The sequence below is a fragment of the Furipterus horrens genome, unplaced genomic scaffold (assembly GCF_987537825.1).
Source record: "Furipterus horrens unplaced genomic scaffold, mFurHor1.1.pri manual_scaffold_3, whole genome shotgun sequence".
NCBI lineage: Eukaryota > Metazoa > Chordata > Mammalia > Chiroptera > Furipteridae > Furipterus > Furipterus horrens.
The window spans coordinates 13,150,860-13,166,864 of NW_028327173.1; the positions used below are offsets into that span (position 1 = coordinate 13,150,860).

The window sequence follows — 16,005 nt, forward strand, 5'->3', positions numbered from 1 at the left end:
GGGGCATGTGAGATGCAACCGATGGATGTTTCTTCCCCTCTATTTCTCCCTCCCTTCCCCTCTTTCTAAAATAAATAAATAAAACCTTTAAACATAAAATAAATAAAATGACAGTGAAGAAATAAATACGTCCATTTTTTTCACATTACCATTTTATCCCCTGGGGTGGGGGTGGGAGTGGGGTAAGGTAGACAGGCCTGCAGAAAGCTTAGAGCAAGGTGACACATTTACAAGTTTAGCTCCCAGAACTTGCCCTACACTTCCTCATCTCCAGGCCTTTGCTGAAGCCATTCACTCCACCTGGAATACTGCCCCCCCTCTCTGCCCCACGCCTCTTCTTCTCCCAGCTCCTTTGCAACCTAAAAGGCACTTTATCTTGAAGCATGTGGGTGGGTGGGTCCCCAGACTACCTGCTGGGCGTCCCCTTCTGTGTAGGGCAGCTTGGTCGACACGTGAAACATGATCTCCTTGTTGCGGAAGTTGCAGTACACAGACTCAGTCCCAGTCTGCCCATGGGTCACGTCCAGGCCTCCTCGGAACCTGCCCCAGGCCCCCCATGCCATGGCTCAGTCTCCAGCCCCGGCCAGGCCTCCAAGGGCCAGGACGGGGGCTCTCTCCCTGCCCAAGGGCATGGGTCAGACTGTACTCTGCTTATACCACCCTTATGCTCACCCCTTAAAGTCCTGCAGTTTGACTTTCTGGCCAAGAAATTCAAGGAACTCCACAAAGGCAGGGCTTTCCTCGTTGGTACTGAAGAGTTCCTCCTCGGAGGTCTGGGAACACACAGAGGGCAGAGGTCATGGAGCTGGAGCTCCTGAGCTGCCCCTTCCCCCCCACCCCAGAGAAGGCTGGAAGGAGGAAACTGAGTCCCTGTGTATCTGGCATTCCAGATACACAGCCAGGTGGGTGGGGGAGCAGGGAGGAGAAGGTAAGCACACCTGCCCGAGCTTCTGATAAATGACTCCAAACTTGAAGTTATTGCTAATAACATGTTCATCAAAGGTGACGATGAGCCGGGAAGCCTGGGGGGAGAGGGCAATGGTGAAACCGACTGCTTCTTCATGTTGCCGTTTATTGCTCTTACTGTGTGTCAAGCACTGTGCCTGACACACCACATGCATGACCTCATTTTAACCTCAGAACAAGCCCATGAGGGAGACGTTCCTGCTGTTACCATTTTACAGATGAAGAAACCAAGGTTCACAGCTTCCGTAACTTGTCTAAAGTCAACAGCTTGCAAAGCAGAATTGGGACTTGAACTCAGGACTGTTGGATTCCAAAGCTCAAGCTTATTGCTCCTGAGTCTTGCCTATCAGGCCCCATCCCTACTCCATTCTATAACGCCCAGCTTCCTCCTTGGTTCCTCTGTAAACCCACCTCATCATTCTAGAACAGGCCAAGTCCCATCAACTTGCTGTGGGAATATGGGTTAGTTTCCCTCCTCACCTTGGGCCTCAGTTTCCTCTTCTGCTACTGAGAGATGGAATCTAATTTCTGAGGCCCCTTCCTTCAGGGACCTTTCCTGAACCAGACCACCCCTCAGGGATCACATCATTCTCAAGAATTCAGCCACAGCTACAAGGGTTTACATGCCTTTCAAGGCCCACCTCTTTCAGGAAGCCCCCCTGGCTTACTGAAGGCAGAAGTCCCTACCCTTTTCCCACATTATCACAGTGCCTGGAAATGTAGCTGCTCTCTGTGGGGCAGGATTTATGAAGATGCTTGTGTTATTCTCTCACATCAGGTCTCATCTGGGTCAGAAGGCAAGGCCAGTGAAGTTCCCTGGCTCAGGGGCACAGGTTTCTCTTGGGAAGGCCCCCAAATTACAGTGAGAGTGTCCAGAAGTAAGGCATGCTTCCAAGGCTGGCAACACTGGGTTTAAATTTAGACCTTTATTATCTGCTGTGCATCCCTGGGCAAGACACAGAACCTCTATGGGCCTCTGGTTCCTCTTCTACAAACTGTGGACTTTGCAGGGTTATTGTGAGGATTAAGGGAGAAACTAAGGAGAGATACCCTGCACACAGCAGGTGCCCGTAAATGCTGTCCCCTAGTTAGCCAACCACCTTCAGTAAGCAGCGCCCAGATCCAGCCATACCTTGGGGTAGAGCACAGGATAGAATCGATCCACATTCACATCTTCACACACCAGCTGCAGAAGGAGATAAGGGGACACCTAAAGGTGGGGCCAGGAGGAGGGCATGGGGCCTCTGGGCCTCCCAGGCCAAGGTCTGGGGGGCACAGCGCAGACAGGAGAGGAAACAACCAAGGCTAAAGCAGGACTGTGGGCTCACTGTTGCTCATAATGGGGTGTAGAGAACTAAGGTTCCCTGTTTCCAAAAGTGCTCTACAACAGTGTCAAAACACACAGGCAGGGGACACGGCCCCAGCACATGGACATCATGGAACATGTGAGAGGCAGAACCTCAGACATGGGGCTGCATGAGGGTGTGCTAAGGCCAAGCTGCAGCCCCCAAGCTGTGTGCCCACCTGTGGTGTCCAAAGGGAGCCCAGCATGAAGAAGCAGAGGCCTCACCTTTGCCATCTGGACCACATTGGGGAATTCGGTGAGGCAGGAGATGGGGATGACGTCATGGTATGTCCGGCATTTGGTCCTGGGAAGAGAAAGCCCACAGTGAGGGGCTAGGCAGTGTGAAAAGGAGATTGGAGCCCCTGCACATAAAGGAAGACCCCAGGGAGGATGGGAGCCAGGCCTGGCTCAGGCTCTAACATGTTGTGCAACCTCAGGCAAATCCTTGGCCCTCTCTGGGCCTCAATTAGAAAAGTGGGTAAAATGAGATGGGTTCTCAGATTATAAGACCTCAACCCTCACCCTCACCTGAGCAGCAGCCGCAGGTGCTCCTGGTCCCCGATGACATCATACTTGAGGGAGAAGACAAGGTGGCCCAGGGCAGTGTCCAGTGAGTAGTAATTGAAATGCTCCTGTGATGGGAGGTGGGGGCCAGAGGAGTGGGTGAGGCTGAGGTTGGGGTTTCTGGAAACCAGACCAGAAAGCCAACTCACTGCTGGATGGGGGTCCTTCACCAAGCAGCAGATGTCACAGCAAATAGCAGATTCTGCACCAGGCAGACCCACATTCAATTCTCTCTGCTACTTGCCAGATGTGTAGACTGAGAAGATCACCTCACCTCTCTGTGCCTCAGTTTCCTAATCTATAAAATAGGAGGGAGGCCCCCTACCTGTGGGATGGTGGCAGGGACTAAAAGAGGTAAAGTGCCTGGCACAGGATAGGTGTTCAATGAATGTTTATAGACGCCCTGGCTCTCTGGGTTCTCACCAAAGTCAGGACCACATCTGTATCTCCATATCTGTGTCCCAGCCCTACCCTTCTCAAGGCTGAGCACACAGTAGGGGCTCAATAAACATATGTTGACTGATTGATTGCTCAACCTTTGGCCCCTGAAGCCAGGGCCCATGAGAAACAGGAAGTGAAACATCTCATGAACACATTGGGTGGCTGACCAGGCAGGTTCCCACCCTCCTACCTCACCTGGAGAAGCTTCAGGGTGGGAAAAAATGGGAAAAAATAACCCAGAGGGCACAAGAGGAAGCTGCTGCAGTACCTGTACCCCAAGAGAGAAGCCCAGGGCTGGTACCTCCAGGTGGGGAAGTCCCAAAGCCAAGGGCCAGGAGCTGAGAGATCACACCAGAGCCTGGCTCTGGGCTCCCCCTGCCAGCCCGAGCCCTGGGCGTGGGGCTGGCTCCCCAGCCACACCCACCCCAGGAGTCATCCTGGAAGTCAGTCCTGTTTAAACACGAACACCTGTGCTCCGAGGGCTGGCGGAGAAAGAGGCGGAGGCCAGGGGATGTGCCCCACAATGGCACAGCGCAGGGATAGTCTGAGTGCACTTGAGGCGGAGAGTTCCCCTCAGCCCTGCCTGAGCACAGAGTGACAGAAAACCCCAAATGCGTGGCACAAGCTGCAGAGAGGGAGTGGCCGGCACCTGCCAAGGAGAGCTACACCAAGTCCTCAGGGTGGGGAGTTTCCGTAGACTCCGGGCCTAGGCCCAGAGGAGCCTAAGGGGCGCAGCAGTAGAGTGAGCTCAGGGTCCCAAGGAGTCAACACCCCAAGTCACCCTAACTTCCTCCCTCTGCCAAAACAGGCCCCAGTGCTCCCCCAGTCACCCTACCTGGAGTCAGGAGAGGGCCCTGGCTCTCTACTGCCTCCTGGGTCCCTTCCTCTCTGAGTCGCTAACCTGACTCTGATCACCATGCCTCTTCTAACCTCCCAGTGCACCTCCTCAGACCCTCCTGTGCTCAAGGCACTTGTTCTGTCACTTGTCATGCCTTAGCAAACTTTCCTGAGTGCCAACTATGTGCTAGGCCCACAGAGTCCCTGAGATCACAACAGCTGGCAGACCCAACTGAGAGCTACCGGACAGTGGGTGCCAGGATGAAGATCTCCCTCCACTCACAGGGCTCGGCCTGGAGGTGGAATCACATTCCCTGTACTGGGTTTGTCCCCAGGCAAAGGCTTGTGGGTTTAGTCTCAGTCACAATGGATTTCACTTCTTTCCCCGAAACCTTAGCACCAATACCCCCCAGGGTCAGGTCAGCCCTTGGGCTCAGACCGAGGTCAGACAGCTTCCACCTCCCCAAGGCATCACCCCTCCTCCCAACACACACATGGATGCACGTGCAAGCAAACACCTAGCAATGTGACCCCTCCCATCTTATATCTCTTTTAAAAATATATCTGACATATAACTGTATAAATTTAGGGTGTACATGTTACTTTGATATATTCATATACTGTAATAGGAATGCTGTTGTAAAGATTTTCATCACGTTACATTATACACATCACATACACATCACAATACTTATTGTATTACATAATTAGAGTACATCATTGTTGTCTATTCCCATAGTATGTCTTAATGGAAGGTCAGCCCAAGCTAGGTCCATTTCTTAGCTCAGTAATTGTGTGACCTTGACCAAGTCACTTTACCTCTCCAAACCTGTTTCCTCTTCTGAAAAAGGAGGACGATCCTAATCTCACAATTAAGGTATAATAATAACAGCTAACATTTATTAAGTAGTTACTATGTCTCAGGAATGGTTTTCTATGCTTTAATGTACTTTTATTTTAAATATTTATTGATTTTAGAGAGAAAGAGGAAGGCAGAGAAAGAGAGATGGAGAAAGAGAGAGAGAGAGGAACACAGATTCATTGCTCCACTTACTGATGCATTCATTGGCTGATTCTTGTGTGTGCCCCGACCACGGATTGAACCCGAAACTTTGGTGTATTGGGGTGGTGCTCTAACCAACTGAGCTACCTGCCAGGGTGCTTTATTGTACTTTTATTATTTCATTTTTATAGATGAGGAAACAGGCTCAGAAAGGTTAAATAACTGGCCTAAGGTCCCACCCAGGCCTCGGGAGCCTAGAGCCCACACTATAATCTGTCACCTCAGAGTAAACTGAGGTAAAGACAGCACCTGGTGTGGAACCTGGTACACAGAGGGTCCCAGCATGGGACCTCCCCTCCAGCTCCACAACCTTGACCCGAATACCACTGGGTGATGACACTCTGACAAGTAGCGATCCATAAGGGTTCCTGCTCTGGGGCCGGGGATGGGGTGGGGGGTTGCATCAATCCAGGTCACACCATGACATTATGGTGTCTTCCCTCCCCCCCCAATCTCAAGCTGCCTGAGGGCATGGCCTAGGAAGGTTTGTTTGCGACTATACGCCTGGTGCCTTGAATAGGGCCAGGCACGCAGCTGGTGCTCATTATTTGCTAACCCTGATTGAGACTGACTCTGCGCTAGATGCCATTCTAAACACTTTACAAGCATCCTGTCATTAAAGCCTTGTAGCAACCTCATGTGTTCGGTATCATCATTATCTCGCTTTTTACAGTTGGGGAAAAGGCCCAGGGAGGGGAAGTCACTTGCCTGATGTCCCATGCAGTAAGTGGCAGAGCCAGGATGCAGACCCTGGTAGCATCTCTGCTATTGACCACTAGGTCATAAGACTGACTTTTGCAATAAATGTTTGTTGAATGAATGAGTGAATCCATCATGCATGCTCCCTGAGTCTCAGGGCTCTGGGACTGTCAGCCAGCTCCAGCCCAAAGGTTCCCTCCCTCCCAGGCCCAGCCCCCCAATACCAGTGGGCCACCCACCTTGCCAAGAAAGTGCTTCCGGTAGATGCGGGCTGTGGGGTTGCACTCCAGCTTCACCTTGGTTGTGGGTGACTGCAGCGGCTCTGTCTCGGGGATGCTGGTGATTTCGTGGTTGGTGCCTTCAATCCAGTAGCCCCCAAACTGGGGCAGCAGGATGAGGGGGAAGGGCCCTTCTCGCCCCAGGACCTGAAGGGGGACTCAGCTGAGAGCCACCCACACTACACCTCACCAGGGGCCCCAGGATAAGTCCCCAACTCAGATCTAAGGGGTAGATAGGTACCAGGGACAACCCAGAGCCTATGTGGGTCCAAGACCACGTGAAGCCCCAAGTCCCAGCCTCAAAGGATGGGGACAGGCGCAGGTAGAGCTGAGGGCATGACCTTGGCAGAGAGGCTGACATGTTCGGCTGAGAGGCCTTGGGTTCAAATGGGCTCTGAAGTCTTCGGCCTATAAACTGAGTCTCTAGTCCCCACTGGAGTAAGACTCCTGACAGGAAGGAAGACAGGGGCATCCCGACCCCCTGTGCGATGCCTTCCGGGCTTGGGGTGAGGATGGGCTCGGGGAGTCCAGCTGGTTACCTCGTGGACGCTTGGGTAGGGAATGTAGTCCTCCTCTGTCTGCAAAACACAAGCAGGGCCAAGGCCCAGCTGGGATGGGGTCTGCGCCCTTTCCTTCCAGCCTCCCCAGAATGCTCCTTTGTTTCCGGCCGCCGGGCTCTCAGTGTGGATGGGGCTGTGTCTTCAACTGTCCTCTCACAGGTAGAGCAGGGCTTGCTTTGGGGTGACCCCGTGAGGCTGGGGCTGACACGGGCTTAGCTCGCTGAGCGCTGGCAGCCCCTTCCGGGCCCTGTCCTGCCCGGGGAGGGGGCTCAGTGCCTCCCCAGAAGGAGCCTCCAGACCAGCAGTTCTCAGCGCATCAGAACAGCTGGGGAGGGCGGGGGGCGCTCATCAAACACAGATGGCCACACGCCACCCCAGGACTTTCTGACGCCCTAGGTCTGGGTGGGCCCACGAACTGACATTCTCACAGGTTCCCAGGTGGTGCTGGCTGACGGAGCTGGTCTGAGGACCACACTTTGAACACCCATGCCCTGGACAAAGTTTCAGGCTTATGCCCACAAACCCCCTCTAATCCTCACCCCTGCAGCCCAAGCCCACTCCCCTCGGCCCAGCTGCCAGTCTCTTGGATGGCTGGGGTCCCAAATCACCAACCAGAGAACCATATGCCTTCCTGGCGGGGTGATTCCGTTGCCCCCAAGAAAATTTTGAGTCTAAATGAGAGTCTCCTGAAATCTCCTTCAGTCCCTAGCCTCCTTTCAGTCTCCTCATGGGAAGATGGGGGGCAACCACATCGCCCCTCCCGCTGCCCCCTCAGCCTTCCAGGCAGGAGCTACAGGGAGCAGGAGAACCTAAGCCTCCTGGGCCCTGGGTTTGAGTCTTCCTAAAACTGCTCATCATAACTGCTTTCAGGAAAAGTTGACGCAGGCTGTCTTGTGAGGAATGGGGTTTCCACTCTGAGCTGGAGAAGCCTGGAGACGCAGGGTGAGTGTTGGTGGTGGAGAGGCTGGAATGAAGGCCCCAGGCCTATAGCAAGGGAGGGGTCTTCCACATCACAGTAGGACCACTTCATGAAAGGGGGTGGGTTCTCTTGGGCTGGCTGCTTGGGTGGGCAGCTGTGGCAGGACTTCCCGGGCCCCACCCCACCTCAGGGAGGGAGTCTGCCTCCTCTTCCCAGCCCCATCCAGGTGTTCCAAGCCCTTTGGAGAGGCTGTGGTTCAGACCTACTTTGAGGGGTGGTGGGAAGGAGCATCGTTGTTCATCCATCCTGCTTCCCTGCAAAGAGAGGGCGGCACCTCCAGTTACGCCCCGCCCTCCCATTACACCCTTCCCGTGCTTGCTGCAGGCCCACCTCCCCTGGGCTCACAGCCCACCCGATGTAGTAGGGGAAAGCCCACCGATGTGGGTTACTCCCAGGGCAGGGTGCTCAGTTACTCAGGCCCCTCTGCAGGGCTGGCTGTCCTGCTGGCAACCTGGGCTGTGGGAGGCCGGTGGGGGGGGGGCGGGGGGCTCTGTGTGGGAATGCCTGCCGCAGGGAGTGGGGGCAGGGGTGGCATGCATGTGCCTGTGTGTGAGTGTGGGGAGATGGGGAGGGAGGCTATTGCATCTACAGATACGTGTTGTTGAGAGAGAGAGAGAGAAGAGAACCAGGGAGAGAGGGAGAGAGAGGGAGAGACCCCGAAGGGAGAGGGAGAGAGGGGGTGAGAGATGGAAAGAGAGAGGAGGAGGGGAGAGATGGAGACAGAAAGACTAAGTAAGAAGCTGAGAAACAGGAAGGGGCAGGAGAGAGGGCTTAGAGGGTTGACTGACATCAGGGAAATCTGTGGTTTTTTCATGTGACCTCACGCCCCCCCCTCGCCCACTCCCTGATATATACCCATATCAAAAACAGACAAGGGCCTGGAAGCGGGGGTCAGGCAGAGGGGGCAGGGGCTGCCTGGCTCATCAGCACCTCCCCCTCTCTGCAGCCCAGCCTCTGGCTGCCCTGTGCCCTGGCATCTGCCCCTCCTCCCGCTTTGCATGGGGGTCCTGCAGAGTCTCCTGGGGAATGGAGGATGGTATATGTATGGGGGGTGGGCTGAAGTGGGGACCCCAGCCCTGCTGGAGACCTACACAGGGATGAGAGGTGGGAAGATGCAAGTGGGGCCTGGGCTCCAGGGTCAGATAGGGAGGTGGGCACTACCGGTCCCCACCCTCTACTCTGGACAACACACTGCCACCATCTCCTTCCTGCAAGGTCTGCCAAGGGCTCCTGACCTGTCTTCAGAGAGAGAGGTGTAGGGCTGGAGATACAAGCAAGGGCCCCCACCCCCAGCCCCACCCCGTTGGCAGCTGCCAGGAGTGGACAACGGATCCAGCCTCACCTGCATCTTTTCAATCATCTCAAACAGAGCTGTGTTCTGCAACAGAGATTGGGAGAGTGTAGGTCAGTTCTCAGGGTGGTCCAGTTGATCCTGCTGAGCCCCCAAAGAGCCTGCACCCAACCCATCTCTCCTGGTCCCCCTAGCTCTGACCAACTATCTTGGACCTGTCAGTCTAGAGCCTGGGCCCCTGCGGAGCAGCCCATCCAATTCAGTCCCCTTCCCCAAAGGAGGAGGCTGGTGCTTCAGACAGAGGGATGTGACCCTTGGGGAGAGACACATCTCCCCCATGTCACTACAAGGTTGGCAGTGCCAGGTTAAGCCCATGCACCCCTCAGAAGAGCCCCAGATCCCAGCCCCAGAGAGGAGCTTAGCTGGGACCCTCAGGAGGGTCTGTGCTTCCACCCTCCCCCACAAACAGTGTGGGCTGTTGGGGGAGAGGACGTTGGGATATCCCATTGGCCCAAAGCACATGTGCGAGTCCACACGCACCCCCTCACCCCTCACAGACAGCTTCTCCTGAGGCTAGCCAGGGCACATGCAGGGTTAATCAGGCATCTGCCAGCTGCCTTGGCAGCTTCAGCCTCTCCAGCGCCAACTCCCTGTGAGCCTTCCTGGAAGACGGCATCCTTGATGGCTGGCTGGGCTGGGGGCTGGGCCTGGGAAGCCCCCAGAGTCTCCAGGATGGTGCCCCTCCCCTAGCCCTTCCCGGCTCCTGCTGCCCAGTGGGGGCACTACCTGAGCTCACACAGATGTGCTATGGGATTGTGTACCAGGAAACACATGCTCTTTCTCTCTCTCTTGCTCAAACACACATGCACGGGCCTACACACCAATATTTAAACAGTCTCACTGTACCAAAGAAAGCAAACACACACAAACCCACAGGGTCTGTGCACACCGATTCTTAGACTCAAAGCTATATGCTAACCACAAATACCCATGTTGGTGTCCTAAGTTACACAACCACACACCCTCTCACACATACGCAGGTCCAGGTACAAGAACCACACACACAAATGCCAACCCTTCCCTGTACAGATCTGCACACGAAGCTACACAAACACCATATAACCACTCTCACATCTGCATGTGGAAACACAGTAACATGCACTTGTAGATACAGGCAGGCATATTCATGGAAACTTAGCTCCAGAGCCCCACTCCCACGTACTTTCCTCACTGGAGTCACACACCCTGTGTACGAGAGATGACAGACTTGATCCCACAACCTTACATGAGTTTTGAGAAAAAGGAAAAGCATGCAGTAACTGCGGAGAAGTTAATCACCAAGGGTGAGGGGCACAGGTCTGAATCTCACGCCCACTTGGGTACACACCACCCATCTCTCACAGGCACACAGACACACACAGGGCTCTGTTAAAAATCACAAGACACAACACCCCCTGTGTACACTCTGAGGCTTGACCACAGGGGCAAAACCCACCCCATGAAATGCACCAGAGAAGACCAGAGAAGACACTGACCCATGGTCATCTACAGCCACACCCAACACTTCTGAGCTTGAACAATGCAATTCCGCAGGAGTTACAAGAGAAATCAGACACACACCTGCAGTCCAGGTAGACAAACATGCCTGTCAACCCAACACCCAGTACAACAGCAGCATCAGCGTCTACACTCACAGGACCTCAGCCCAGCCCAGTGCCGGCGTGACAGTGATGGGGTGCATTGATGTCCCCCAGAACACCCTGCTCAGGACGACCTATCATGACTAGGAACAATGCACCAGGAGTCACATAAACACAGCCACATAAATACACATGGTACTGTCACCCAGAGTGTACACACAGCGACAAGTGACACCCACAGTTATAATCTTATGGGGGCAGCAAACACCCTGACGCATGGAAAGCTGTGAGCCAAGCAGCCCAGAGCATCATCCAAAGTTCCAGTCTGACATTCAGACCACCCTAAAGGGAACGGGGGATGGAAGAAAAGGTCCCGAGGCTAGTACACACATACACACACAAACACACAGCCACTGTAGTCTAGAGCCACAGTGCCACCAGGGCACTCTGTTTTGTGGACAGCGGCAGAAAGAGCCCAAGACCCTGGACCCTAGGGCAGGGGTGTGCCCTGTGGCCGCCGTGGCAGGGTGTCAGCCCAGAAGCTAACACACCCTCCATGACGGAGCCGCGCACACGCGCCCTGGTTGGGGCAGAGCCTGCCGGGCTCTGAGGAAGTCAGGCTGACCCGGCGGCTCCCACAGAGCCCCTTGGCCAAGCCACCTCGCCCCGATCCTCACCTGCCAGCCGGCCCCAGCGGGCAGCGAGCCCCTCCGCGGACGGCCGGGGGGCGCCATGGACCGCATCTGCGCCATCCCGAGCCCGGCCCGGCCCCAGCACCCGCCCCAGTGGCTATTTAGCTGGTCTAGCCGGCTCCGGCCCGCGAGCGCCCCGGCCCGGGCCCCGCCGCGCAGAGCTCCGCGTTCGGGCTCCGGCTCCCGGCGGCGCGCTGCCTGCCCTGGGCTCGCCGGGCGGCCGGGCCGGGAGGGGGCGGGGCGCCAGGTACGGGCCGCGCGGGACCGGGGCGGGGCTGCGAAGATCCGGGGCGGGGACACAAGGAGACCCCGCCCTCCGGAGCGGCCAGACCCGCGGCCCTCGGACTGCGCCTGCGCACACTTGGTGGCGCGCTTGAAGGTTTCAGCGCACTGAACTCTCTGACACCCTCAGGCTCTTCCCCAGCGCGCCCCCACCCACCTCTATCTTCCCAGACTTTGGGTACCTTGCCTCAGGGCCTCTGGGACGGGGTTCTTGAGGCCGGCTCTGAAGCCAGGCAGGATAAGCAGAGGGCTACCTTGGAGACAGAGGACTTTCTTGATCACCTACTTAATGTTGAAACCTTAGCAAATCTCATCCTCTCCCCACAACCCAGGAGGTACTAGTGTCATCCCCATTTCACAGAAGAGAAAACTGATATCAAGAGGTGAAATATCATGTTCAAGATCACACAGCTAGGAAATGCAGAGCTAGGAATCCAGGGAAAGGCCTGGAGCTGCTCTCCCCTCCCTTCTTTCCTCCTGTTCCCTAATGCCTGACAGTGGCTGGCCTGTCCTCTCCCTTCCTCAGTCCCCATGCCATATCTGGTCTAACTACCCTGCACCTCCATCCTGATTACCCCTGATCCCAGAGGAGACAACCACAGTGCCTGGAGAGGGGCTGCTAAGGGCCCACGGTATGGAGCAGACTTCTGGACACATGAGTTCTAGCTCTGGCCTTGCTACAACTTGCTGAGTGAACTTGAATGAATACCTGCCATTTCTGTAGCCCTCAGTTTCCCTGTCTGTAACATACAAGGCTTCTGCAGGTCCTTCTAGCTGACCCTGCATTGTGTCTGCCATTGTACTGTGGGAGCAAAGCTGGGGCCTCAGCACCCCCTCCCCAGTCAGATGCTGGGAAAGAGGCAAAATTGCTTCCTGAGCTGTGGCCAAGTCAACACCAGCTGCTTTGGACCCTGCAGGGGCGGGGCTGCCCACCAGCTCATCACCCAACCTCTCTTTATCCTGAAGGAGCTGCTGCCGCTGCCCACCACCCTCCATCTCCAGGGCCAAGGACTCCTGGAAGGAAGGCACTATGCCTTCCTTCCCCTCAGATCTGGCCATGGGTCAGGCTGGAGCCCAGGGAGCTGGTGGGAACTCCAGAGATGTGTGTTCCAGACCCGGTGTAGCTTTGTTTTTAATAATTAACAGCAGCAAATATTGATTTATGCAGGCACTTCCAGGCCTGAGCGCTTCCGGGCACCCATCAAAAAGCAGCCAGAGAAACATCCATTCTCACACTGGGAGGAGGCAAGACCTGCTCGTATCATCGGAGATGCCTGTGTGCCAGGCGGAGTGGGGAAGGGGGGGCGCACATGAGTGCATGCAGCTGTGTGTGTGTGAGACTGACACTAGATGTGGCTGTATGTGCCTGGACATCCTGGGTATGTGTGTTTGTACATATGTATCTGTACATGCTTGTATGTGTACATGTGCAGTTTTCTGAGTACATGTGCAGACATGTGATTGTGCCCATGTACATAAACGTGGGTAGACTGTGTATGCACATCTGTGCAGATTTCTTAATCCCCAAGTGAAGAAACCCCTATTAGGGGGCAGGGTAGGAGGGTCCTGGGTATCTCAAGTGTGGCTCCCCAGTGAAGACAGTCCCTCCTGAGTGTTCTATCCTACCCTGGGAACATATTATGCTGATCATAGTTCAGCTTCCTGATTTCTACTTTCCAAAGTTACTTTCAAGGTCACCACTCAATTGCAAGCTGGCAAGGTGGGTAGAGAAGGAATTGTCACCTCTCTTTTACAGAGGAGGAAACTGAGGTCCAGCAAGGGGCAGGGATTTGCCCACCAGCACAGGGAGATCTCCTGCCCCTCAAACTGACTCCATCAACATTATAAATCTGTGCAGAGTTAGGGGTGTTAGGGGTATAAGCAAATGTGTCACAGGCCTGGTTCCCTCAACCCCACCACTGGTTTGCTGGGGATCCAGATGAATCACTCAATCTCCCTGGACCCTGCTTTCCTTCCTTGTCAAAGGAGAATGATCCACAGACTGCATCTTTATTCTGGGGAAGAGTAGGCTGTCCAGAGCCTACAGTTTGGGTTGTATTGGCACAATCAGAGGCTTCTAGACAGACTGGGCAGAGGCCAGGAAGCCCAAGGGGAGGCATCTCAGAGCTAATCCAAGAAGGCCAGCCCCAGGCTGTCTGAGCAGGCAGGACTCAGGGTGATGGGCTGTTCCAACCCTTATTTTCCTGATGGGAAAACTAAGGCCCAGGGAGGAGAAGCTATGGTCCAAGGGCACACAGCCCTTGGTGAGAACCCAGGCCTCCTCCCAGATGCTCACTCATGAACCCAGCTGCCACTGAGTTGCTCTCTTCCTGCCAAGCCCCAGGATTTTCATGGACCACCTTGGGCTATTGCCCAGGCACAGAGAGCAGGAGAGGGTCCCCCTGATACTGTCCACGGAATGCCCACTGAGACCCCCTTGGAGGTGGTGGTCCCTCACAAGGACACCATTCCTTGGCCATCTGTCCTCCCAGCCTAGGAGAGGAACATGGCCCTTGTTCCAGGCCACAGCACTAGGAGAGGAGATTGGCAGATTCTCCCTCTGCTATTTCCTGGCTGTGTGACCTTGGGAAAACCACATCACCTCTCTGAGCATCTGGATCCTCATCTGGAGAATGCCTACCACCTGAGGTTTAATGAAAGGACCAAGAGGCACGATGTCAGTGGACATGCTTTAGAAACTGTAAAATGTACTGCAGTGAGAGCTTATGACCCTCTGCATCAGAGAGGCCACAGGACCAAGCACTCCAGTCAGCCTCAGTTGCAGTCCTAACCCCATAATATCCTACCTGTGTGTCTTTGAACAAGTAACTTAACCTCTCTGAGCCTCGACTTTCTAATCTGTAAAATGGAACTAATAATAGTAGCTAGCACATAGTACTTACACTTTGAGAATGAAATGAGAGACTGTAGTTAAAGTATTAAGTACCTACATGGCCCACAGTAAATTGCAATCAATGCTAGCAGTTATTACTGGTATTTGACACTGCATAACTTCAATTATTTCTCCCTAAACTTAGGACTCCTTGATGGCAGGGTCTGGATCTAGTTGATTTCTGGCTGCTTTGGTACTCAGCACAGTCCGACACAAATCAGGTACTGGGTGAACATTTGATTTTGATGATAACAACAATAGCCTCATTTACAGGGCTTTCACTCTGTGCCAGATATTGTGTAGGAAATGCTTTATTGGCACTTTTCCATTTAAGCCTCATAATAGCTGCACGGTGTGGGTACTGTCACCGTACCCAATTTACAGATGAGGAAATGGATGGTGATGTTGATGATGAAGATAATAAAGACTAGTTGGGGCCAGTTTATTCCCAGCTGTTCTGCTCTATCCCAAGCAGTGCTACAGACCTCCGTTCAACCTCTGAGACTGTACCAGGCCCACCCAGAGCTGAGCAGTGGTAGCCTGAACATTTTACCTCCCGCCCAGTAGTCATTCTTAGGTATCTCTCAGCCCTGGGGGTCTCCACACCTGGGGCAGTGGGGAGGCGGGCACGTACCTTTGGGTTGAGTGAAGCACTATGTGGGGAGGCTATGTCTACTCGTGGCAGGTCTAGTGCCTGAGGGAAGCGCTGGTTTTGCCCATCACCCCTCCTGGAAGAGAAAAAGAGTCTGAGGTCAGGGAGAGCCCCATGGTGGGAGATTTGTGAACTTTAAGAAGAGTTAACTTCAGAGTTGGGGGACGTCAGGGGAGACATATTTCATGCAGGAGTGGGTACGGGGCTCCCCAGGAGGAGGGGCTCCCTGAGCAGGACAGCTAAACAGGCTCTCCTTCCCCAGAGATTAGAGATGTGAGCAGAGTCTCTCTCCCCAAGCTCCCCATTAGGCCTCCCTCGCACGTACTTTGGCCTAGAGGATGTCCACCGCCCATTCTGAAGATGGGTAGACTGAGGCAGGGGCAGTGAGGGTTGCTCTAGATGGCTGAGCCCCAGCCTCTGGATTCAGCAGACTGTTTCAGTCTGTATGGGCCCTTCCCTGAGCCTTCAGGGAGACAGCAGCCTTAGGGCTAAGAGGCCACTGGGCCACTGCTATCATTGACAAGAACAGCACGTGACCTTCATTGGGCCTACTATGTGCCTGGCCTGAGGGCACAGACTCCTCACCACACTGGTATCCCCACTTGACGGAGAAGGACCCAGAGGCATGCCGAGGTCGGACAGCTGGCTGGCAGCAGAGGCAGCACCTGAGCCAGGCCTGTCTGACTCCAAGCCCGGACTCTTTGCCCATACCCACGCCCCTCCCTGAGGAAAGCAAACAGGTCTAGTGAGGGTGAAGTCAGCCACTGTCACCGTAGAAAGCCTGCTGAGGAGGCCACCTCCACGGTCAGGGAGAGGAGGCACC

General features: G+C 54.8%; 1 protein-coding gene across 1 annotated transcript in view; it reads right to left on the reverse strand.

Moving 5' to 3' along the window:
* RAP1GAP (RAP1 GTPase activating protein) overlaps positions 1-16,005 on the reverse strand; it is a 62,639-nt gene that overhangs the window by 12,756 nt on the left and 33,878 nt on the right. The window contains 11 exon segments of the mRNA XM_090268740.1: positions 411-540; positions 673-773; positions 939-1,022; positions 2,099-2,152; positions 2,537-2,615; positions 2,840-2,943; positions 6,155-6,340; positions 6,733-6,771; positions 7,939-7,986; positions 9,075-9,110; positions 15,165-15,258. Of these exon segments, the coding sequence (XP_090124866.1) occupies positions 411-540; positions 673-773; positions 939-1,022; positions 2,099-2,152; positions 2,537-2,615; positions 2,840-2,943; positions 6,155-6,340; positions 6,733-6,771; positions 7,939-7,986; positions 9,075-9,092 (843 nt within the window). The 5' untranslated portion in view covers positions 9,093-9,110; positions 15,165-15,258.